Raw genomic sequence first — 25037 nt, 5'->3', positions numbered from 1 at the left:
AAAAGGCAACTGATGGAATGGGAGAAGATATTTGCAAACTACATATCAGATAAAGGGTTAGTATCCAAAATCTATAAAGAACTTATCAAACTCAACATCCAAAAAACAAAGAATCCAGTGAAGAAATGGGCAAAAGACACCAAAGAAGACATCCAAATGGCCAACCGACACATGAAAAAGTGCTCAACATCACTCGTCATCGGGGAAATAAATATCAAAACCACAAAGAGATACCACATCATGCCTGTCAGAATGGCTGACATTAACAACTCAGGCAATGACACATTTGGCGAGGATGCGGAGAAAAGATCTCTTTTGCATTGTTGGTGGGAATGCAAACTGGTGCAGCCACGCTGGAAAACAGTATGGAGGTTCCTCAAAAAATTAAAAATAGAACTACCCTACAACCCAGCAATTGTACTACTAGGTATTTATCCAAGGGATACAGGTGTGCTGTTTCGAAGAGGCACATGCACCCCAATGTTTATAGCAGCACTATGGACAGTAGCCAAAGTACGGAAAGAGCCCAAATGTCCATCGATGGATTAACGAATAAAGATGTGGTCTATATATACGATGGAGTGTTACTCGGCAATCCAAAAGAATGCAATCTTGCCATTTGCAACTACGTGGATGGAACTGGAGGGTATTATGCTAAGTGAAATCAGTCAGTCAGAGAAAGACAAAGATCATATGACTTCACTCATACGAGGACTTTAAGATACAAAACAGATGAACATAAGGGAAGAGAAGCAAAAATAATGTATAAACAGGGAGGGGGACAAAACATAAGAGACTCTTAGATATGCAGAAAAACAGGGTTGCTGGAGGGGCTGGGGGGGGGGGGATGGGCTAAATGGGTAAGGGGCATTAAGGAATCTACTCCTGAAACCATTGTTGCACTATATGCTAACTAACTTGGATGTAAATTAAAAAAATAAATTAAAAAATACCTTATGGGGCGCCTGGGTGGCTCAGTCGGTTAAGCGTCCGACTTCGGCTCAGGTCATGATCTTGCGGTCTGTGAATTCGAGCCCCACATCAGGCTCTGTGCTGATAGCTTGGAGCCTGGAACTTGCTTCGGATTCTATGTCTCCCTTCCTCTGCCCCTTTCCTGCTCATGCTCTGTCTCTCTTTGTCTCTCAAAAATAAGTAAATGTTAAAAAAAAATTTTTAAATAAATACCTTATAATACCTTAAAAATAAAAGGAATTGCCTTTCAAAAAAAGACAGGCCCACTAGATGGGGTGTTGGGCTCTCTTTATGGATGCTCCTGGACCTTCTTCACAAGGATGAGATCCACCTGCCAGCAGTGGTAGAGCAGTTCTGTGACTGACCCTTTATACCCGAGAAGTGGCGTGAGGGACTGATGGACATGAGGACCCCCTCTGGCCCCTCGCTCTACTATACGGGAACAACTACAGCTGACCCTTGAACAACCTGGGTTTGAACTGCGTGGGTCCATGTAGACATGGGTTTGTTTTTTTTTTACAGTACAGCACTGTAAATGTATTTTCTTAATACCATTTTTTCTCTCTAGCTTACTTTATTGTAGGAATACAGTATACAATGCACGTAACATACAAAATGTTTTTTTTTTAATTTTTTTTTTAATGTTTATTACTTTTGAGAGAGAGAAACAGAGAGACAGAGAGCAAGCAGGGAAGGGGCAGAGAGAGAGGGAGACACAGAATCCGAAGCAGGCTCCAGGCTCTGAGCTGTCAGCACAGAGCCCGATGCGGGGCTCGAATTCACAGACCCCAAGATCATGACGTGAGCTGTAGTCGGCCGCCCAACCGACTGGGTCACCCAGGTGCCCCAACATACAAAATATGTTAATGGACTGTTTACGTTATTGATAAGGCTTCTGGTCAGCAGTGGGCTGTTAATAGTTACATTTTGGTAGAGTCAAGAGTTATACAGGATTTTTTACTGTGAGGGGTGAGGGGTTGGTGCCCCTAAGCTCTGCATTGTTCTAGAGCAAACTGTAGATCCTAATTTTTCCTCAGTGCTCCTCCATTTTTAAAGTGCCCTTTGCTTCTCTGGGTGAATTTGTAGGTCTCTAATCAAATGTCATGTGATTACAGGATCCAGTCAGTCCCAGGAGCATCCATCCAGTAGCTCCGAGGAAGCATCTGGAACGGAGGAGGAGGAGGAGGAGCAGCCCAGCTTCATCATGGGTCGATGACAGTGTTTGCTGTAGCAACTCTCTGCGGCCTAACCCATGCTGTGACCAGGACCTCAGGAAACTGTCCACACAACCCGAGGGAAAAGGAATGTGTGTTTCAACTCAGTTTCCCTCCCAACGCTTTGCTGGAGAGAAGCAAGTGGGATCCCCTCCTGATCATTCCCAGCCCCACCTGTCAGCAGGACGCTGAGCCTGTGGGACAGAGAGGACCGTCTGTTGGACACTGTCTCTTGGACACTCACGGCTGCCAGGCAGAGTTCATTCATGTTCCTGCTGATGGGGAAGATGTGTAACCTTCTGCCCCTGATCCCTGTTCTGCTATTTGGACAGTGATGAGTTTAGGCTTCTGTGAAAGAAATGTTTAGTAAAGAGCAGAAACATCTTAGATTTTGTTCAGACCTGTGAAATGTTGTTCAGAAGCTATAGGGAAGGCTGGGAAATGGTGTGGCAGGGATGGTCCAGTAACATGGACCTGTTTTCCATGCTGAAGGAAATGGCCTTGGCTCTGGGGCCAACGGCGCACCGCAGGGTGCTTGACCGCCATTTCCCTCAGCTGCGGGGCAGACTGTACCCTGTGATACGTGCTGCCGCCCGGCTGCCCCCTGTCCACAGGTGTGAATCAGGAAGCCCCCACGTGTGCAAGGGGAGATGGGGGGCTTAACCAGGGGGCCGAGCCATAGGAAGGGTGACTTGGAGTGTGAAGAGAGCTTTGAGGAAAACGAGAAAAATAAGCAGGTTGAGAATCCAGGCTGGGCTGAACCAGAGCAGAGTATGGGGAGTCCTGGCCCAACCAGAAGCGGGGGGTGGGGTGGGGTGGTGGTAACCAAAAGCTGCGTCTTCATCCTGCAGAAAAGGGGGGCTAAGTAGAGTGGGAGGTGGCCAGGGGCAGCCTTTCAGGCCAGCGGGAGGGACAGAGATGGTGTGAATGAGAGCCTTTGCTCACTTTTTGGATGATTTATCTCCAATTCCAATTTCTAAGTATATTTTGTGCCTTTTATGGTGTTTAATAGAATTAAAGATATAGTGGTTTTGAGTGAAGGGAAACTAAGAAACATTCTACTTGTTTTTCATTTCTGCGGTATGGATTTCCCGGCCCCGCCCTGAGCCGGGCGACATCTGTGATAACTTCTGTCCTTTAAGCAATTCAAGCCACAGGAATTTTTCTTTCCCAGGAAGCTGAAATGGAAAATCAGCCCTAATAAATGGGCACGCCCCGTGGCTGTACGTTTTGGAACCTGTGTTTCTCTCGTCAGGAACTGGCTGGTTAGTTCTGTGCTGGTTTTTTGTTCTACTGTCTTTGAGCCGTTGGTCTCCTTATCTCCCCACAAGATGTGTGTCACAACTCTCGCTTTGAATCTGCAGCCTGGATCTTGTGGGTGTTCGCTTGCCCTGGAGGCTGTCGAGGGTGCCAGAGCTTGGAACCCAAAGACCTAAGGATTCCAGTGCTGACACCACCTCTGCCCGGTTCACCTGGCCAAGAGCTTAGTGACACAGCAGAGCAGGTTGTGTTGGACGGGGCGGCATATGCCAGAGCAGGTAACCGGGTGCCAGACTGGAGGTTTATGTTCTGCACCTTTACTGCATTTCAGAACAGGATGTTTAGGTAGGAAATGTCTGTGGCAATTTCTGGCGATTTTTAAGGTGCCGTCATACCTTCGGTTGAATGACTCTTGGTCTTCGGTGTATTGTTTGAGAAAAGAGAACAGTTAGGTGTCATTGAGAAGGGAGTGGGAGATACAGAGAGAGGCCCCCCCCCCCCCCCCCCCAAAAAAGCCATGATGAGGGGAGAATCATTCAGTAATGTCCTCGTTCATTGGCTTGTGGGTGGAGAAAAATCTGGAATTGATCGACACAGGTGTGCATAACTTGGTCATGTCAGGAAACCTCAGGTACAGGAATTCGGACTTCCTCCCCACACTTTTATTGAGCACTTCACGAGACAGCCCTGCGCCAGCCAACGTACTCGTATTAGAATACTCTGTCCTTCGATTAGATGGCCTTATAGGTTGACCAGACAAGATTCATGAACACAGGTCTGGAAACTTGCCCAGGTCACCCAGCCAGTAAGTGTAGAGCTGGCATTTGAATCCCAGCAGTGTGACTCCAGAACCCACCATTCTAACCCCTGCACCACAGCGCTGTGCTGCTCTGGGGAGACGCTGTGTGTGGCCCGGACCTAGTGACAAGGGGCGCCCGTGCACTGCTCTTTTAGTGCCAGAGCTATAGGCTGAAGGCCGCTTTTTTTTTCTTTAATAGAAAATTTATTGTCAAATTGGTTTCCATGCAACACCCAGTGCTCATCCCAACAGGTGCCCTCCTCAATGCCCATCACCCACTTTCCCCTCCCTCCCACCCCCCACCAACCCTCAGTTTATTTTCAGTTTTTAAGAGTCTTTTATGGTTTGGCTCTCTTCCTCTCTTTTTTTTTCCCTTCCCCTCCCCCCTGGTCTTCTGTTAAGTTTCTCAGGATCCACATAAGAGTGAAAACATATGGTATCTGTCTTTCTCTGTATGACTTACTTCACTCAGCATCACACTCTCCAGTTCCATCCACGTTGCTACAAAAGGCCATATTTCATTCTTTCTCATTGCCACGTAGTATTCCGTTGTGTATATAAACCGCAATTTCTTTATCCATTCCTTAGTTGATGGACACTTAGGCTCTTTCCATAATTTGGCTTTTGTTCAAAGTGCTGCTATAAACATTGGGGTACAAGTGCCCCTGTGCATCAGCACTCCTGTATCCTTGAGTAAATTCCTAGCAGTGCTATTGCTGGGTCATAGGGTAGATCTATTTTTAATTTTCTGAGGAACCTCCACACTGTTTTCCAGAGCGGCTGCACCAGTTTGCATTCCCACCAGCAGTGCAAGAGGGTTCCCGTTTCTCCACATCCTCTCCAGCATCTATAGTCTCCTGATTTGTTCGTTTTAGCCACTCTGAGCAGCGTGAGGTGGTATCTCAGTGTGGTTTTGATTTGTATTTCCCTGATGAGGAAGGCTGCTTCTTTAGTAACCTCCTGGTGCGTGCCTGCACATGCGTACATGTGATTATATATGATAGTTTTAAATATGGTTGCCCCCCCAGGGGTGCCTGGGTGGCTCAGCCAGTTAAGCATCTGACTTCGGCTCAGCTCATGATCTCACAGTTCATGAGTTTGAGCCCCGCATCGGGCTCTGCTGACAGCTCGGAGCCTGGAGCCTGCTTCAGATTCTGTGTCTCCCTCTCTCTCTCTGCCCTTCCCCTACTCATGCTGTCTCTCAAAAATGAATAAACGTTAAAAAAAAAAATTAAATATAGTTGCCCCTTACCCACTCACAGGTTCTGTTTGTGAAGTCTCCTGTTCACTAACACTTATTTGTAACCCTAAGATCAGTACTCATGGTGCTCTGTGGTCGTTTGCAGGCACAGAGTGGTGAGAAATCGGAGTTGCCTAATGCCCTGTTCCCAGCTGAGTTCAAGAAAAAACATTGTTTTTCTTGTTCAGCTCAAACGCATCATTTAGTAACAGTTTTTTTGGCTTTTTCTTGATTTTGCCTTTTTTTTTTTTTAATTTTTTTAACGTTTATTTTTGAGACAGAACATGAACGGGGGAGGGTCAGAGAGAGAGGGAGACACAGAATCTGAAACAGGCTCCAGGCTCTGAGCTGTCAGCCCAGAGCCCGACGCGGGGCTCGAACTCACGGACCGCGAGATCATGACCTGAGCCGAAGTCGGACACTTAACCGACTGAGCCACCCAGGCGCCACGATTTTGCCATTTTTAAAACGGCCCCGAAGCATAGTGCTCAAAGTATTTTGTCTAGTGTCCTAACAGCAAGAAGGCCAGGATGTGCTTTCCTTACGTAAGCTTTGTCCGGGCATGAGTTACAGTTGCTGTTGGCTGCAAGTTCATTGTTAGTGAATCAATATAAACGAAGGCTTTTTTAGTTTTATCTTTTAACGTTTTTATTTATTTTTGAGACAGAGAGAGACAGAGCATGAATGGGGGAGGGTCAGAGAGAGGGAGACACAGAATCTGAAACAGGCTACGGGCTCTGAGCTGTCAGCACAGGGGCCCGATGCGGGGCTCGAACTCACGGACCGCAAGATCGTGACCTGAGCTGAAGTCGGCGCTCAACCGACTGAGCCACCCAGGCGCCCCAGTTTTATCTTTTAAAGAGTTTATTCTTAATCTCTTCAGCTAGTGTGGGGCTTGAACTCACGACCCCGAGATCAAGAGTCGTGTGCTCTGCTGACTGAGCCAGCCAGCCACCCCCAACCAGGAATGCTTTTGAACAGACACATAAAACAAGGTTATGTGTTGATCATTTGACGTGACCAAGTCCCATGTTTCCCCAGATGGCAGCGGCCGGGCAGTCACTAACACTCAGTGCTCGCAGTGACTTTGCAGAATGGAACTACCAGGAATAATGAGAACCAGCTGTGCATGTGTCAAGTGTGAGCGAGCCTGGGCTTCCAGAGAGCGGTGTTTGCTAATGCAGGGGATTGGACTTGACTGGTGTGTTCCCCGCGTGAACGGTACTTATCTCACTGGGCATCAGGAGCTGAACTCCTCAGTCCCGCTTGGCATGCAAGGCCACAGGTGTCACCTGGGAACCGGCACCCCCCCACCCATCCTTAGGTCTTCCCGAACAGGCTCATCTCCCACCGTCTGAAAGGTGCTTTTACGGCACCTCCCCCTTCAGCGAGTAGCTCTCTCAGAGCAGAGAGAGCGGGAGTTCAGGCCAAGCCCTCATGCCCCAGGACTTCACGCACCTGCCCTGGTCGCCCTCCCTGTCGCTGGAGCCACTGTCCCCCCACCCCACCCCACCCCCGCCCCAACAACGTCCAGCAGTTCTGGGGTCTCCCATTTGTGGCAACAGAGCAAAGCTCCAGGTTCTCCTGCACCTACCACGCCATTTATCTCCTCCCTTCTCAGCCCAAATCCCAGAGTTCTTCCGCCTCTGCAAGGTTTCACCCCCAAACTGAAAGCCTTCAGTTTCACCACATCCAGCCCGTGGAGGCATCTGCACAGTAGAGAAGCCTGAACTCTCAACATCTCTGACAGTGCTGCCTCCTGCCTTTCTTCCTGCCTTTCCCTGGCTGGCTTCTCTGCTCAAACTCGAAATGTTTGGGTGACCCAGTGCGCTGCCTTTTGTCGTCGACACCCGGGCCCCAGGAGATCTTAACCTGACCCGGGCTTCAAATACCATCCTCACTGGTGTGTTCTGGGTTTGTGGCTTCAGGTTCCCTTTGGAGCCTCAGCCCGGGTCCATGCCCCCACTCCCCTCTTGCTCTGCCTCTTCCTGTGCTGTCGGACCTCAGCTTTCCGCCCACTCTGTTCTGTTCCATTCTCTTCCTAGCATCCATCTCGTTTACTGGTCTGTACCCTGCCCCACCGGCACCCCTCCCCTCCCCACCGCAGAGCACCACGAGAGCAAGGACCTGCCTGTTCTGTCCTCTGCTGTACCTCTAGTGCCAGCACAGTGCCCGAGACACCACGGGTGCTGGATAAATGAGGGGTGACTGAGCAGATCTGTGACGGAAAGCAGGCGGGGAAGTTGCTCATACTGGAAAAATGGCCGCTACGGCAGGAAGAGCCTGAACAGGCGCACGTGGTCGTGTCTGCCGGAGGCCACTGGTGCCATGGCCCCGGCCACCGCGGAGCCCACCTCTGACATCTGCACTCCCCGACCGCGCCCCGGAGACCACCTCGTGGCAGCTCAGGCATTTGGGACAGCCACCCCAGCAGATTCTGCCACAGGCCCCCCTTCAGAAACATTGGTTTAACCTATCAAGGACTGTTGCCAGCTTACTCTCCTGTTTTCAACATTAACCCTTCTGGAAAAAGCGCGTTATTCAATTGAGTTAGAGGAGCGATGTTGCTTTTGGGAATGGGAACATCGCTAAATCAGTTTCGAGGCTGCATGGAAGGAGAGTTGTGAGGACAGGCGTGCCTTCTCCTCCCCCGTGGAAGTTTCTTTATGTTTAGTCTTTGGCACACTTGATTTAAGTGAGCTACCGTTACCGTATTTTAATATATTTCAGTCAAGAGAACACCCCGGTACGAGTCCTGAAGCAGTTTTCTTTTTCCACAGAATATAGCAAATTGTTGAACATGCCCGAAAGCTTAATCTGAAGGTTTCCTGAGTGTACCTGGCTCAGCAGTGGGGACGATGGTGAGCAAGACACAGGCCTTGCCTTTAAGGAGCTCCAGATCTGATAAGACACAGACAAGAAAAAGGTCAGCACAGTTGCACACAGCACAGGGTACAGCGTGGCATGTGACCCAGGCCTCGGGGATGAGGGCAGGTCTGAGCTGAGCTCCCGGGTAGCCCAGTAATGCAGGAGTTCTAAGAAACCAAGCCGAGGAGAAGCAGATGCCCTGTCATGGCCCTCAGTCACTAGGTGAGGGGACTGGAGTTGATCTAAGGCCCCAGGGAAAACTGAAGGGCTCAGTGGGGGCAGGGGAGAGATGGGAATTTTCCACTTTGTAGTGTGCAGATTAGATGGGAAGGGGACAGATGGAAGGCACTTGCAGTAACACAGTGCAGAGGTGACGAGGGCCTGAATTAGTCTGAGACCTGTGGAGACAAATGGGAGACTTCACAGGACTGGATGGGGATGGGAGTAATCATTAATGACAGATCTGTAATGTCACCAGCTGCGTAGCTGCTGGGTTCCTGACACAGGTAACCCAGGACGTAGAGCAGGCATGTGAGGGAAGATGGGGAATTCAGCTGTGAGCATGGTGAGGTGGGGGCCCTTGGGCCACGCCCTGCCGGGCTGGGGTGACCATTTGGAGTCAACAGGCTGCTTGACACAAGGGGAATGGATGAAACCAGTCAGGGGAAATTGGAGAGACATCCACATCTAGGGGACAGAAGAGGAGGAGACTGCACAGAGGTTTAAAAAAAAAAAAAAAAAGTGAGGTCACCAGAACAAGGAAAGAGATGTTTCTAGCTGGAACGACAGGTTCCTAAAGACAGAAAAGGGCACAGCTGACATCTGTCCCAGAGTCAGCACCATGCTGGCAGGCAGCTGCAGAAGGGCCGAGAAGGAGATGGTAAGGACAGGTCGCTTGAGAAGTTGGGCGTGAAGTGGAACGTGGTGGAAGGAGAGGTTTCGAGGGCTCAGGCTGAGTCAGAAAGGAGGCTGGGGGCAAAAAGCGGGTCTCAGCAGAGTCCAGGAAGCGAGGTGGTCGGCTGAGGACTGGGTGAGAAAGGGTCAGAAAGTGAGAGATGGGAACTGAAGATCTCCTAAGGGGTAGTGACGAGGACCCGGCCATATGGCCAAGGGGACAGAACTGTCCAGACTGGTTCCATAGTCCAGGGTAGCTGAGAGGCCATCTGGATGAGAAGACTCAGGGAAGGGGACAGCAGGGCCACAGTCTTAGCTGAATAAGGGTATGCATTGATGGGGAAGATGAACGCGGTAGGCCCCCGGGATGTGCCTCCAAGAATTGGTCTTTTTCAAGCTGAGGCCTTGGGCAAGGGAGCAACTTGCCATGGCCAAACAGCTAGGGAAATCACAGCCCAGACTGTCACCCAGACATCCCAACTGGGTGGCTGGTCCCTGTGGGCCTTTCCCTCACTTCTGTGTAACTCACGCTCGACTACCTGTGCACCTGAGGGGCCCTCCAACTATTAGTATTGTAATTTGTACCACCTTTCAGCATGGTGCCAGCACCTTCCTTACTCGTCTAGGCAGGGAGGAGGGGGGAGCCATTTTCTGTGTTTGGTTAGGAAATGGACTCTGAAAAGCACAGGTAATTATGACTTAGATTTTCCTTTTGTCCAGACATGCTGGATAAATGTGCTTGAGGGTGGAGGCATCACTGACTAGTACCGAAAGCCTTCTAAAGGATGTGCAGTCAGATCAGACTCCAACGGTGAAAACTTAAGCAAGTGACTCTGTTGTGGAAAGAATGTTCATCTGTGATGCAATTACTCTGGTTTACCAAGTGTCGTCTTCCTGTTTTCCACATCATTTTACAAAGAGCTATTGCTTTTTGAGGATTTTGCCCTGTGAAATTCAGATGATCCCTTTCCTATAGCCATCTATAATGTGTGTGTGTTGATGGGGGAAGGTCGGTAATCAGACCCTGGGATTTCCCTATGCTGTGGTCTGTTTTTAAGTGTCTTCCTGGATTAAAAGGTGTCGTTCTGGCTCTCAGCAATGGCCTCTAAAATGCGTCTTGAGAGATTAATGGATTTGGCCTGACATCCGTTAACCTCTCCTCTTACAATTGTCAGAAAACTTGGACTGGTTGACACGAGTGGAATTTTTCTTTCGTTTGGATAAATGTGTCACTGTCAGATGCTGTTGTGACAGATGGAAAAATCCTATGTAGGGCACGCAGGAAGGACTGTGAGGAAGGACTGTGAGGGGCCCTCTGGCACAGGGGTTGATATGAACCCATCCTGCCTCTTAATTATTCGTGTGCACTTCCTGAAAAACGTTCCTGTTTTAGATCTCAGTATAACAGCTTGGTGGAGGTCTATCAGGGGCCCAGCAAGTTGCACCCAGCCTAGGACCCCAAGTGTCTCCCTGGGCCTGTGGGTAGGGGGTGCGGCGGATGACCACCTGACCAGCTCCTGCACACTCTACGGAGTGCCAGGGTCCACCCTGGCGAGCGGGTGTGGCTGCCTGAACCCTTACCAAACAGAGCCTCACCTTCTAGCCCTTTACCGCACTCACCTCACACCCACCCGCCCTGTGGCCTGGTAATGGGATACCTGTTCCCTCTCCCCACGGGGCGTGCCCTTCTGGTCTCTCCCCAGCCCTCCACCTGGCCCACAGCCAGTCCTGGGCATCCTTTGAGGCTCACCCTGGGGATTCTGTGCTCCTTTCCTCTACTCAGACCCACGCTCTCGGGCCGAGCAGGGCTCACCCTGTCCTGGACCTGTTGTCCAGATCCAGGGACCCAGAGAAGCGCGACCACATCGTCCTGTGTTCCGTCGTCAGGGCCGGGCGCCCGCGCGGCTGGGGGGAAAAGGAAGGGAGGATGGTGAAAGCGAGGGATGCCCAGGCTTCCGGCCCCCTTCGCGGCAGCGCCAATCCGAGTGCACTGTGGCCCGCGGCACGCCCGCCGGGGAAACGGGAGAGATGCGCACCTTTTACCGGTTTCCGCTCCCCGGCTTCCGGCCGGGTGGTCCAGGCTAGAACGGATCCCCGAAGCCGGGGTGTAAGGCAGGAGGGGCGGCGAGTCCCGCCCCTCCCCTCCCCTCCTGGCCAGCCAGATCACGTGGTCCGTAGCGCCCCCAAGGGCCAGCCACGTGACGGCGGCTCGCCGTTGCCTTGGCAGCGGCTGCGGTGGCCTGCGGGGGTGGGGCAGCCCGCGGGGGCGGGGCCGGGGAGGGGGGGACCCGGCGGGACGCACGGAAGGAGGGAGGGGGCCGTGCTCAGCGCCCCGGCCGGGCCACGGGGCCACAGGGCAACACGGCCACGCCGCATGCCACAAGCCTGAGTGGGAGCGGAGCCGGCCGGCAGGCAGGGCAGCTCGGTGAGTGCTGGCCGTGGGGGGCGGTTGGCGGAGTGGGGGGGGGGTACCCCGCCCTGTTGGGGGACCAAAATTGCAATGGGAGACTCGACGCGGGGGAGGGGGTGGGCTTTCTCCTGGGCTGGTTTGGGATGGGGTGGCTGCGGATTTGGAGGGTGGCCAGGGGACCCCAACCCTAAGGGATCCTGGGAGGAGTACGGCGCTGAGAAGACTTGGAAGTCCAGAACAGGGGCCGAGTGCGGGTCCTGCTTCTACTGAGGCTTTGCTAGGGGAAGGGACAGAGATGCAGGTAGACGCTTCTGGGAGAACCCTGTGGAGGCTGCGGGGGCCCCTGCGCCCCCGCCCCGCGCGGGTGTGACAGAGTCTGACACGCCATTGCTCATGCCCCAGATGTTTAAAGGAAGTTAAGACAGGCAAACCCCAAACCTACCGCCTAGAAATGTTTCAGGCAGGCCTGCCAAGGAGAATAAATAGCTCATCTTTAGAGACACCATTATTCTTCAAGAGCTTTTTTTTCTGACTGCTCCTTATATATAAAAAACAAACAAAAAAGCCTCCGTGAAGTTTAGCCAGGAGGGCATCCTTTGAAGCCTCTGTCACCCGACAGAGATGTCAATTTTCATCTTGTCCCACCCCACCGCTACCCCAGCCCAGAGTGTGAGAACTCTGCCTCTCCTGGGGCAGGGGGAGGGGGCCTGGCAGAAGGTAGGACCCCTGGACTGGGACGGTTAGGTGGGATATGAATCCAGTCCAGGCTACTCCTTCAGCAGGAAGTGGCCTCTCTATCTCCAGGATCCACAGGCCTGCCTCAAGACCCAGGCTCCAAGCAGACGGACAGCCTGGCCTTCCTTCCACTCCCTGCCACTCAGAGGACATCTGCAGGGCCAAGACTGCCCGGGCACTACCCAGAGGCCAGTGTCAGCCCTCATTGCCCCCAAAGCCCTCCCTCTCCACCCTCCAACTTGAGCCCAGCCCAGGCCCACTGATGGCCCCCGGGCTTGTCTTTTCACCCTTTGGAGGCAACCAGGTCCTCCTGCTCCTCCCAGGCAGCCAAACATTTCAGTGGACAATCACCCAGACCACACCGACCCCAGGCTGCTGCCCCCTTCACTAGCTCCTTCAAAGCCCCTGCAGCCTGGCACCACCATAGAGTCCAGCACGGTCACACTGCCTGGGCTGCCTTGGGCTCCACACACTTACCACATCCTGCTTTCCACCTACATTTCCCTGACTCCCTCTGCAGCCAGCCTTCCTGCCACATCCCTTGTCTCTCAGAACCCTCCCATGAGGGCAGAATCTCGTCTTTGAGGGAGGGTCCCTCTTTGCAAGTACTGCCTTTACTACCTATGTCCTTGACTCCTGTCCTTGCTCCCTAGCAGGGACCTTCTCCTTGCCCAAAGTGGCTCCTTTGTCCTCACACCCCCTCCACGAAAGCAGCATTTAGCTCATTGGGTGAAAATCCCCCCCCCCCTTATGTTGCTTCCCCACCCAACTCACAGGATCCTCACCATTTTCATCGCTGATGCCTAAATACCAAATGCAATCTGACCTTAAAGCCCAGTAAGAAGTGTCTTTTGGATGGAGAATGGAGAGATGGCTGCTCTGTGAGGGCAAAGGTTGTGCCTTTCACCCATCCACCTGCCATATGCTGTCTTCCTCATACCTGTTGGCTGGCTTCTGTCATGTATGGATAAAGAAAAGAGGAAAAGTTAATCTCCAAATGATGCCATTCTAAATTATTTGGTGCTGACCAACGGATTAGTTAGTGAGCAATGTTTCTCTTAATTCTCCCCGAAGGGAGGGACGGTCCAGTGATTGAAGAGCTGGAAAGCAATGCTTCTGGCTGCAGACAGGGGCATGGGGCAGTGACCAGGGCTCCCAAGCCAACTTTCCTAGAAACGACCTAGTAATTGGTATCCCCTGGCAGAAATAGGAGAACACAGAACTGTTCTCCAAGGTCCTGTTGGCCAGGAAAAGCTGTACCTCTGCAGCCGAGTAGAGAACAAAGAGGAAGGCACCCCAAAAGAGAGAGCTCTTCTCCACCTCTAGGACCCTCCCATAGAACCCTTTCAGAGATTGGTGTGGATAGATCAAGTTTGGGGCATTTCCACAGCCACTGACCCTGGTAAACACCCCTTATACCACCTACCCACCCCCAGCTCTGCTCCCTGGGACCTAGAAACACTGATCTGTTTGTAATAGCCTTAAGTTGGCTTTTTGTGGGGCCTATGCGGGCCTGAACATACAAGTTCACATCTGATGCCAAGTGAGCTGCGAGGTGCCGATGCCCTTGAAGTCTGCCCTGCAGATTAATTAGAACCGATCCTGGCGTGCTGCTGCGCAGGCCGGTCCCTTGGGCCACATGAGACCGCCAATCCCCTATTTGGATTAGTGGAGATTTGGGTTTAAATTCACAAGTCTTGACAGATCGGCCCTTCTGATCTTCATTCCGTGTTACTGTCAAACCTGATATCTACCTGGGATGACCGCAGAGGTCTCTGGTCTCCGTTTCTCTGTAACATGTGCTCATGTCAGTTGGTGGATTCAGCTTTTCCTTTTGCTCAGGGTTTCCACCGCAGCCTGGATGTGGCTTTTCCTTCAGTTATATAAACCAAGTATTTTTGGGGGTGAACTGCGCTGATTAAAATTTAAATTGGATTTGAGAAATTAGCTGCTGTTTGGAATTATTATTATTTTTTTCTTGTGGTGGGACCCTAGACACTGAAAAGCAGTTTTGAGTCTTTGGGTCTGTTATTTTGTTTAAGAGCCTTGTGAGAGTGGGGATGTCCCCCACAAGGTCAGAAAGTTCAGATGTCGTGCTCAAGATCACATGATAGATTAAAATCCAGGCCTAGCAACTAGGTCCTAGGGTCTCTGTAAATGCTATAGCTCCCTATTCCCTGAGGATAGCAACAGATTGGAAGGTTCCTTAGGTGCTTTGGGGCTGACCTTAGAATTCCATTCACCCACATTTGACTGGAGCCTTTCTAACATAGGGATGGAAGGCCGGATTCTAGCTTTGTGGAGGGAGGCACAGTGGACACTGTGGTGGTTCCTGGAAGTGTACTCCTGACCCTCCTCGCCCACAGATGGTCCCCACGGTCCTGTGTTAGGGATCAGGGTCCCATACTCCCACTACCCCCCAGTGTCAGGTATAGACAGCAGGTCCCAGAGAAGGTCAACTTGCTTGGCTTCTGGCTTTTCCAGGTCCCGGGAACCCTCTGGGATGCCTGAGAGTATCTGCCTCCTGCCCCCAGCCTGGCTCCCACCATGAGCGCTGAGCTCAACGTGCCTGTGGACCCCTCCACTCCTGCCTGCTCTGAACCCGGCCACAAGGGCATGGATTACCGGGACTGGGTCCGCCGCAGCTACCTGGAACTGGTCACGTCCAACCACCACTCTGTGCAGGCGCTCTCCTGGAGGAAGCTCTACCTGAGCAGAGCCAAGCTGAAGGCCTCCAGCCGGACCTCCGCCCTGCTGTCAGGCTTCGCCATGGTGAGTGCAGACACGTGGTGGGGAACGCGGCCTGCAAAATGGGCTTTTGCTGTCGAGATCCTATGATGCTTCAGGGAGCAAAGCACTCCCTCTAGGCCCCACTGGCAGACAGGCTGGCTGCCAAGGATGGTCCCCAAGCGGTTACCTGGCAAGGAGGTTGAGAGTAATCAAAATAGCTTCAGTATGCAGGGAGAGAAGTACCCCCTGTGTGCTCCCACCTTGGGCACCCCTCAAGACTTTGGAAAATCTGAAGGATTTGAGCAGGACTCTTGCAATGATTGGGGTTTGCTCAGTTTGGCCCAACTCAGGACGCAGATGCCCCCCAAATGTGGCCCCTGGGGTGACGGAGCAGAGCCTCTGACCTGACTCCTAGCTGCCAGGCCACTGCCTTCCTTCTGAGTCATTTCCCAGCACAGGAGTCAGTCTTGGGCCAAACTGCGGGCCCTGAGAAGGGCCATGTCACCTGTTGACCTCAAAGTCCCTGACTCACATCCCTTCAGGGAATTGTCCCAGAAGGTGAAGATGCCAGGACTCAGAGTGAGAACGCAGGGAGGGCCACCCCTCTTTCTTCTCCATTGAGTGGAAATAATTTTTTTCTTTAAAAAAAAAAAATTTTAATGTTTATTTATTTATTTTTGAGAGAGAGATAGAGAATGTGAAGGAGGGGCAGAGAGAGAGGGAGACAGAATCCGAAGCAGGCTCCAGGCTCTGAGCTGTCAGCACAGAGCCCGACACCGGGCTCGAACTCACGGACCGCGAGATCATGACCTGAGCCAAAGTCAAATGCTTAACTGACTGAGCCACCTAGGCACCTACCCCCCCTTTTTTTTTAAAGTTTATTTTTGAGAGAGAGACAGAGTATTAGGGGAGGGGCAGAGAGAGAGAGGAAAACAGAATCTGAAACAGGCTCCAAGCTCTGAGCTGTCAGCACAGAGCCTGACACCGGGCTCGAACTCTGAACAGTGAGATCATGACCTGAGCTGAAGTCGGATGCTTAACCAACTGAGCCACCCAGGTGCCCCTTTAAAAATTTTTTTTAATGTTTATTTTGAGAGAAAGCAAACATGCAAGCGGGGGAGGGGCAGAGAGGGACAGAATCCCAAGGAGGCTCCATGCTGTCCATCAGCACAGAGCCCCACTTGGGGATCCATCCCAGCAACCGTGAGATCATGACCTGAGCCAATATTAAGAGTCAGACACTTAATGGACAGAGCCACCCAGGCACCCCCAGGTCAGTAGTTTAAAGCAAAGCCTTTATTTATGTGTTGTATTGTGTTATTTATTTATTTTTAACATAACACCAAAAGCATAAAATCATATGGTGCACAACTTTGGCATATAGTTATTTTCTTCCTGTGGTTTCCATCACATGCAAAAGATAGAATGTTTCCTCAAGCTTAATTGTACGGAATGCGGGTAAGAAGTTTAAACGACTCTATGAAGGCTTGTTTTCCACATGGCAGAATTATAGTCTCAGGTTAGGTTTGTCTGGCTCGCGCTTGTGTTTTTAACTCTGGAAAACACACTGTGAGAAGTGCTGCGTGATGTGATGCAGTAAGACAGTTTCCTTTGTGCGCGGGGCCCGGGTCTCTGAAGTCACTTCCTGTCTGCAGCTGTCTTCTTAGACCCCCGCCTTCCCAACACTCAGATCTCCAAACTCTGAGAAGCTTCGCGGTCTTCCCCAGCCAACGAAAGGCTCACCCAAGTTGAAGCCTCCCAAACTGCTTGTTTAAAGGCCCTGTGCATAAGGTTCTAAAACCTAGATCGAATTCTGGAGGACTAGTCTGACACTTACCGGCAGCCCGCAGGGGTACGAAGTGGTCTTAGGTTGAAGATAGTGACCGCAGGCAGAGACCAGGATGGCAGGGCCTGGATGCATCCTGCAGGTTGCTGTCTGTCCTTAGCTCGGCAATGGCAGTCACACTTGCCAGTGATCAGTCGTTCGTTTCTTCAACATTTATGGGGCATCTCCTCTACCAGCAAATGCTTCCTTAAGCAACCCGGGATACACTTCAGAAGTCATGCGGTGCCCTCACCTTCTTTTTTAGAAGGTTCCTCTCATGGGGGCGGCCACGGCCTAATACGCACCGGATATTCCGTGGTAATGGTGAAAACTGGAAAGCAGCAGAACCAGGGGTGGGAAAGCAGCAGTGGGCCCACTAGATTAACACGCCACCTGCAGGCCAGGTAACTATTCAGACTGTGGAGCAGCTTGCGAGAAAAAAGACCAACACAGATCATCGGATAGGATCTCAACAGTGGAAACCATGGCTGAACAAGGGCGGGCCAAGAAAAAGTGAAGAGTCCGTTTGCTAGGTGTCCCCGATTAGAATTGCAAAGCTGTTCTTTTGCCCCACAGCGAGCATTTATGCCTAACCTTAAGCCCGTTTGTTCATGTTTATCCTTCTGCTAACACAGACAGCCAGTGAACCGTGGCCGCCTCATAAAATCTTTGCATAAACACATTGAAAAATGGCCTTTCGGCCTTTTCTCTCCATGAGGCTGAACAAAACTGCTTTCCTACTGCAGGCCCTTTAATTATCTTTGTTTCTTACCTCAATGCCCTCTGTGTTTTACAACGCCTTTTTGTTGAGCCATGTCCTTTGTGGTAACGAGAGCCTGCCCAGGCCACAGGGGTCACTGAGAAAAGACCACGCCCTCAACGCGTGTCCTATGGCAACTGTATGGAGCAGTGATCGGTTCTGAGTTTCTGTTCAGCTGTGGTCCACTGGCACTGCCGTGTCTTCTTTTTACCAACCGAATGTTCCATCTGTGCTGAAAGGATGAGTCTCTCACTCTGGGAGCAGGACTTGCTAGAAGTTGTGAAGTTGTCTTTCTTGTAAAAATTTAAAAACAGAAGATGGCTCGGACCTAGGAAGCGAACGCAGTGGGTGGAGAAGCCTTCCTCTGGCTTCTCTCTTTCTGCCTCCCCGTCCCCCTTCCTTGACTGGTCTGGTTTCTTACCTGTGGGCACCTGGGGGAAGACCCTTGGTGAGCCCCGGAGTCCTTGCCAGGCCTGGACTGCACCATCCGCTGGGGGTGGTCCACTGTGCTGAGGGGCAGGGGAATGCCAGGCCACAGAGGGAGAAGTTCCCGGTAGCCTGGGTCTGCCCTGGGGGAAGTGGGGGAGGGCCACGTTGCCCAGCCTGTAGTGTGAATGCCCTTTAGGGCCTGTGGTGAGCAAATCCTGCCTGACTGGCTGTAGACATTCACTACTACAGAGCTAGGCTGGGGCTTCTGGTTCCCTCTGTGGGTCTTTTTTCCCTTTTATTTAAAATTAGTTTTGGGGCGCCTGGCTGGTTCAGTTGGTAGAGCTTGTGACTCTTGATCTCGGGGTCATGGATTAAAAATTTTTTTTTTGTCGGGGGCACCTGGGTGGCTCAGTCGGTTAGGCGTCTGAGTCTTGGTTTCGACTCAGGTCATGATCTCATGGTTCGTGGGTTCAAGCCCCACATTGGGCTCTGTGCTGACAGTGTGGAGTCTGCCTGGGATTCTCTCTCTCCCCCTCCCTGTATGTTCCTCCCCCACTTGGGCTTTCTCTCCCTTTTGCTCTGTTCCTTTGTCACTTGTGCTTGCTCTCTCAAAATAAATTTAAACATTTTTTTAATTAAAAAAGTCGTTTTTATTTTATCAAAATGAATACGTGCATGCAGTTTAAAACCAAAGTGCTGCTGCAGGGCATGTAAACCACCCCAGCAACCCTGGCTGCCCACCCCCGGCCAGCTGCGGCGCCCTCAGGCTCTTCGTTCTGAAAAACTTTCTCCAGACTGCTGTTTCTCGATTTATCCATCTCAGGCATTACCTATTGGCCCGGGCTTCCTGTGACTGCGGTTGATGACTCAGCTCTTTTCCCAGCCCAGCCCCCTCCCCACAGCCTCCCCCATCACCGTTGCCCTCATTTTTTGTTTCCATTCCTGGCCTTTGAGATGCGGGCTTCTCCCCCGGGGCTTCTAGGGCTGTGAGCTGCACCCTGTGGCCTGTGTGAGGCTGTCTGGGCGTGCACCTCCGAGTCTGGGAACCTGGGGACCCACGGGAGCCTCCATGATTTCTTTTTTTTTTTTTTTTTTTTTTTTTTTACTTTTTGAAAGGTTAGCTTTTAGTTTTTGAAAAACAGCCATTGTCTTGCAGCTAAGTCAGCAGCAAAGCCACCTGTTCCCAGGGAAGGGTGGCCTCCGCCCTGGGTCAGAGCTCGGTACCCCTCTGGGCTGGGAGGGCCCCCCCAGGGGGTGAGCCCCACTGCCCCCCACCTTGTGCTTTAATCTCTCCTGCATTTTCTAGGTTCTTCCTTAGTGAGATGTGTCCTTTAGCTCATCAGAAAACAGGAGAGTTGGAAGTATGTGGACAGTGAGGTGGGAGCCCTCTGCCGCGAGTGGGCCCCGCACGGGGAGGTGGGGGGGTGGCTGCGGGCACCCCGGCCCAGCCTCGCCTGCTCTGCATTGCAGGTGGCCATGGTGGAGGTGCAGCTGGAGACCCAGTACCAGTACCCGCGGCCGCTGCTCATCGCCTTCAGCGCCTGCACCACGGTGCTGGTGGCCGTGCACCTCTTTGCCCTGCTCATCAGCACATGCATCCTGCCCAACGTGGAGGCCGTGAGCAACATCCACAACCTCAACTCCATCAGCGAGTCCCCGCACGAGCGCATGCACCCCTACATCGAGCTGGCCTGGGGCTTCTCGACCGTGCTGGGGATCCTGCTCTTCCTGGCCGAGGTGGTGCTGCTCTGCTGGATCAAGTTCCTGCCCGTGGACGCGCGGCGCCAGCCCGGCCCCCCGCCCGGCCCCGGCGGCCACACGGGCTGGCAGGCCGCGCTCGTGTCCACCATCATCATGGTGCCCGTAGGTCTCATCTTTGTGGTCTTCACCATCCACTTCTACCGCTCGCTGGTACGCCACAAAACCGAGCGGCATAACCGCGAGATCGAGGAGCTGCACAAGCTCAAGGTGCAGCTGGACGGGCACGAACGCAGCCTGCAGGTCGTGTGAGGGCGCGGCGCCCCGGGCACAGGCCAGCAGCCCCCCCCCCCCCCCACCCTCCCATCCCCTGGGAGCCAGCGATGAGCTGCTTGCCTTCCGGGGAGCATCACACGGGAACGTGGGGATTCCTGACAAGGCTGCCTAGGCACTGCCAGAAAGTTCCAGACCAAAGTCTCGTCCCTGTCTTCATGTCGGAGAACCTGGCTGGATGATGCTCCCGCAGAAAGTGGAAATCTGTAGTTGAAAGAGAGACTCTGTTGCCAAGAGTTGAGAGCAAAAAAAAAAAAAAAACAAAAAACAAAACAAAACAAAAACAAAAACCTGAGTCCTTGGGCCTGGGGATTCTCTGCGGCAGGGGACAGGGCTCCAGGCAGCACCCAGGCGTCATGGGCAAGGGCAATCTCAGACATGCGGAACAGGCGGCCAGCAGAGGTGGGAGAGCAAGGGGAGGGCTGAGAGTTTCAGAGAAGGGATTGCCCCGTGACACGTGAGGTGGGTCTCCTGGCGGCTGGGTGTCTGATGAGAGGGGGTACAGGCCCACAGCTTTGCCTGGTGGTTTCCTCCGCTGCCCTGGGGGGAATCAGTGGCCTGGCTCACAGGAGGAGGGCAGGAACCTGGAGCACGGGTCCGCTCAGCTGGTGCCGCCGGTGCTTAGCCAGCCATCAGACTTGTCAGGCCCCTGGGAAGACGTCCAAGGATGGAGGCCTGATGGGGCTGGCAAGGCACATCTGTGGGCATCCCGTGTGAAAGGCCCTCTTGAGGAGACTTTTAACTGAGGGGTGCTCTGAGGCACATTGGGCTCAAATTCTCTCTTTCTAGCCAGGCTGGAGCCCAGTCACAATGACCCAACAAAGCCACTGGGTCGGGGAAAGGGCTCAAGTCCAGAGTTCTCCATGTTTGGGCTACAAAATGGCCTTGGAGCCCAAGTCAGCTGCCTCTCCAGGCTATGGCTGCCAAAGTCACTTGCTCAGGAAGCAGAGCCTACTTCCTGTCTCCCTGCTGTCTTGTGACCCCAGGAGGCGGGAGGGAGCAGCCTGGGGGACTTTCTGTTTAGACAAGGCCATTGGCCGGCCCTGGCCAGATGCAGGTCCCGCTTCTAATGGAAGGCGAATCCCCATATAGTGTTCCCCTGCAGCAACCCCCAGTCCTCCCAGCCACACGCAGGGGCCCAGCTCCCGCATTTCCCGGGCCTTGTGCAGCATGGGTTCTGCTGTTTTCATTAGACCGTAGCCCATGTTCTTGGGTCATGCACATACATACTACAGCTCAGCTCAGGGGGAAGCATGCCACATCCCGAGCTGCTTTCAAAAACCAGGCTTACCACACTGGCCAACAGCCACCTAGAGAGGGAGACTTTTGTTTTCATAGTCCTCGGACGTCATGCTCTGATGGCATTTCTGTGGACAGCTTACTCTCTGTGGGGTCTGAGTCGCCCACGCCAAGAAATCCTGGCTGGCCTGGCGGAGGTTGCTGGGAATGTGACACACTGTTGAGGACACAAACCTTAACACGTAACCAAAATGCCAAGGGGCTGCCTGGGAGCTGTGCCGAGAATCAACCGTTGTTAAGTCGGGACATTGTGGGAGCCTGGACAAGAGCCTGGCATCTTCCAAAGGGCGTGTTCCTTGCATCCTGCAGACGTCTGTCGTTAATTTGCTTGCTCTCTGGTGCATGTCTGTTCTTTCTTGGAGCCTTGTTGAAAAGGCTTGTCTGGCTTACTGTGTATTTGCTTTGTGTCTGTGTCTCTGTAAGACAGCCACTCTGTCCTGGACAAGACAGGCTGGCTTCTCCCCACGGCTGGGAGTGGGCAGTAGGCCCTTCCTCCAGCCTGGGCCTTTTGAGAGGGGCCATGCTGGCCTCACTGTCCTGGGCCATCTGGTGCCTCCGCCCCAAGTGCACCAGATGTGCCAAGCTCCCCAGACTAGAAGGCACCCCCCGGTTCCAGCTAGGAGCCAGCTGTTAATGCCTGCTCCATGGGCAGAGCCTCGGGCCTGACCTCACAGGGCTACACACTGGGTTACCTGTGACTGGCACATGGGCAGGAAAGGTGCCACATCTCGTTTTTAACAATGATTGGAAGAGTGTAATTCTTGTTCTCTTTCATCCAGAGCGTTCTCCCTCCCAGCTCCCAGAGGCAGGGGGCAAGTAGAGGAATTTCTGTGGGGACAGAGAGGACCATGGTCTGGGGACTGGTGGTCAGTAGGGAACCTTCCTGGTGGCCCCAGAGCTTCTGGGGAGATGGAGGGACCAGCTGCTATTTGGAGCTGCAGACACGACTCAGCGGGGCGGGTTGGGGGGAGGGGAAGGCACATTACAAACTAGAAAGTCACTTTCCGGAGGCTTAACCTGATTGTGAAGCGTTCCAAGTGCAGCGGCCGCTGGGTGGTGAGGCCACGCAGGCCGCCCTGGAGCCGGCGTGGGCTTGCCCTATTTTCCTCTGAGCGGAGCCTCCCCCACAGGTACGCTGGGGCCCTTTCCAGAGCGGAACGCGGTCTCCATTTAATACCTGACCAGAAGTTTCAAAACTCCAGGTGTTTCTATTTTAGAAACTGCGAGGGCAGGACGTATCCTAGTGTCTTCTAGGAAAGCCTGCTGAGGCTAAAACCGCGTGAGCCCGGGTGTCGGCGGCTGTTCCCTCTTGCGCTGATTGACTCATGCGTGACGCTGCGGAGATCACGTGCGGTGTACATAACCCCCGCCCCGCGTGTGGGTTTTTAACACAGTTGCCCTGGAGTGAGCTGAATAAACAGGTAAAGCTATGAAGCCCCTGGCTCTCCCCTAGTGTCTGCTGCATCCTGGAAGACTGCTTCTCCTGAAGCCCCTCCTGCGTCTTCCTAATCGCTGGTCACCGGCCACGTGTCTCCCCAGGCCAGGGCGGTGGACTTTTCTGGAATGGACAAGTGGGGGGGCCTGGACCCGGGCACGTTGCGAGGCTCCCTTCAGGCGGGGCCCCGGGAGAATGGGGCATCTCTGCCTGCTGCTTCCCTTCCCCAGCGGGCTCTCCCTTTCCAGAAACACAGCAAGAGACGGCCTCAGGGCTGAGTACTGAAGGGGTCGGTTTTAAAGTCCCCAGATCCCCCAGTTGAAAACGCTGGGGAGCCACTGAAGCTGTGGTCTCACGGTGCCTTTTCCATCCCAGGTATCTGTGGCTGCGGGGTCCAGCCAGCCAGGCAGGAATCCCTCCCACAGCCCAGTGACACTCATGAGGAAGCTCCCATTCTGTTTTGAAAGTGTTATCCACGGAGGCCTCCACCTAGGAAAAGATGTCTTGTATTATTTTTAACTTGCAGGCACTTGAACCTAGCGGCTCCTAGGAATCAGGTGTGCAAAGCAACCGACACTGCCGTATGGACAGGTTCTGCCAGCAGAGGGGGGCCCTGCCGCTACGGCCCGGGAGGATGACTTCCAGGCCCCCCGGGTCTAAAGAAGCCTGTGTCCAGCGAGCCCACTCCATGGACCATTTCCCAGTGAGTGCGGCAAACCCATAGAAGGCTCATCGAAGTCTTGACTCATTGTCCCCAGTAGGTGGAGAGGTAGGGTCCACAGAGCCCGGTGTAGGGGCTCAGCGGGGTGAGTGGCACAGGACCGAGCCGGGATTCCTTGTTAGACCCTTTTAGAACCTGCTGAACCCGATTTCCAACCCCGATGTCTCCAGCGCCCCCACGGTTACTGGGACGGTACAAACAGGGACATCCATCTCAACAGGGATAACCCAGAGGATGCTTCCTGGACAGAGCTCAGCGTCTCCCAGCCCCCAGCTCCAAACAAGCAAATGGCCCTGAGCTTCCTTAACATCTTTCAAAACAAGCCAGGCTGAGGAGTATCAGCTGAGCTCTCCCTGGCTTACTCTGGAAGCCCGTGCAGGAAGCCACCCTCAGAGTGGATGCTTCCATAGGAATACAATCCCATAAGGCTCATCCCTTCCTGTCGCCTGAGACGGTCAGACCATTGCAACAGACACGACTGCACGACACACGTGTGGTGTTTTGAGAGCACACTGGCTGCAGAGACGGCCACCTGAAATACAGGGTTACTAACCCTCAGGCAGTGGCTGAACCGCCCAACCTGGCCATCCCCAGCCCCATCCTAGTCGAGGGCGCAAGCAATGGATGCTTAGGCGGACACACGGAATCTGATGGGCTTCATGGTGTAGTTTCAAGAACGAACCCGATGCAGGGTCACCGGTTTGAACGTGACACGATGCCCGTCCCGAGGTGGGCTCTGCGGACTGTGCGGACCAGGCGGACCTAAGGTGCACTCGGTAGGGCTGGAGGAAGGGCCCACCGTCAGATGTCTGGCAAGCCCTGGGTGACTCTGGGGGAAGTGGGCTGCTTTGCTTAGTGGCTCTCCCGGCCCTAACGGGCCTCTCCCCAGCAGGCCTGGGTGTGCAGTTTCCCAGACGTACGTTTCCCGTGGAGCCCTTCTTCGGCAGAACACCTTGCAGGCTCCGCGTACACGGTGCTCCAAGGCCCAGCCTGTCAGGGCAAAGGCCTCACGGGCCCCATGGGGTAGACCCCCCCCCCCCCCCCCCCCCCAAGCTTGCAAGTCTACTGCGTTGCTCACCGGCAGGCCTACATCTAAATGCCCAGTGCGGGGTCTGGGAGGGTCACAACCTTGGGAAGAAGCTATCCTCTACTCTCCTGCTCCAAGTGAGCTTAGGGAGCCACCCGCCCTGCAGCCAGGCTCATATAGCCACTGGAAACTCAGCAGCTTCTCCATGGGTCTCCAGATCAATGCCACTTCACAGTGTGGTGGCCAGTGACTCCCCCACCTGACAGGTGATAGAAGGTTCTAGAATGACTGAAGACCAGTGCCTACCATGAACCTTTCTGGGCTACGATGGGGCCCTGGTTCCAAAGTTTGGCACTGAGCATGTGGCTAGCGAGTACATTTTGTCTCA

General features: G+C 53.3%; 3 protein-coding genes across 3 annotated transcripts in view; 2 read left to right on the top strand and 1 right to left on the bottom strand.

Annotated features, from left to right (window-relative positions):
• Positions 1-2573, top strand: part of PRKRIP1 (PRKR interacting protein 1) — a 31522-nt gene extending 28949 nt beyond the window's left edge. The window contains exon 6 of the mRNA XM_049639227.1: positions 2088-2573. Coding sequence (XP_049495184.1) covers positions 2088-2188 — 101 coding nt within the window. The 3' untranslated portion in view covers positions 2189-2573. The remainder of the gene's footprint in view (positions 1-2087) is intronic.
• A 5154-nt stretch (positions 2574-7727) lies between these two features.
• Positions 7728-12874, bottom strand: LOC125928660 (uncharacterized). Its single transcript, XM_049639384.1, has 3 exons — positions 12870-12874; positions 10998-11679; positions 7728-8386 (listed from the first exon to the last, which is right to left on the bottom strand). Exons 1-3 carry the CDS (start codon positions 12872-12874, stop codon positions 8216-8218), a joined length of 858 nt encoding a protein of 285 aa, XP_049495341.1. The 3' UTR covers positions 7728-8215.
• Positions 11561-20402, top strand: ORAI2 (ORAI calcium release-activated calcium modulator 2). Its single transcript, XM_049639225.1, has 3 exons — positions 11561-11672; positions 14877-15164; positions 19607-20402. The coding sequence occupies exons 2-3, from the start codon at positions 14940-14942 to the stop codon at positions 20144-20146; spliced, it is 765 nt and encodes a 254-aa protein (XP_049495182.1). The 5' UTR covers positions 11561-11672; positions 14877-14939; the 3' UTR covers positions 20147-20402.
• The last annotated feature ends 4635 nt before the right edge of the window (positions 20403-25037 follow it).

The sequence above is a fragment of the Panthera uncia genome, chromosome E3, assembly GCF_023721935.1.
Source record: "Panthera uncia isolate 11264 chromosome E3, Puncia_PCG_1.0, whole genome shotgun sequence".
In the NCBI taxonomy this organism is placed as follows: Eukaryota; Metazoa; Chordata; class Mammalia; order Carnivora; family Felidae; genus Panthera; species Panthera uncia.
Note: the sequence above shows the minus strand (reverse complement) of the source record. Positions and strands in the feature narration are given on the sequence as shown.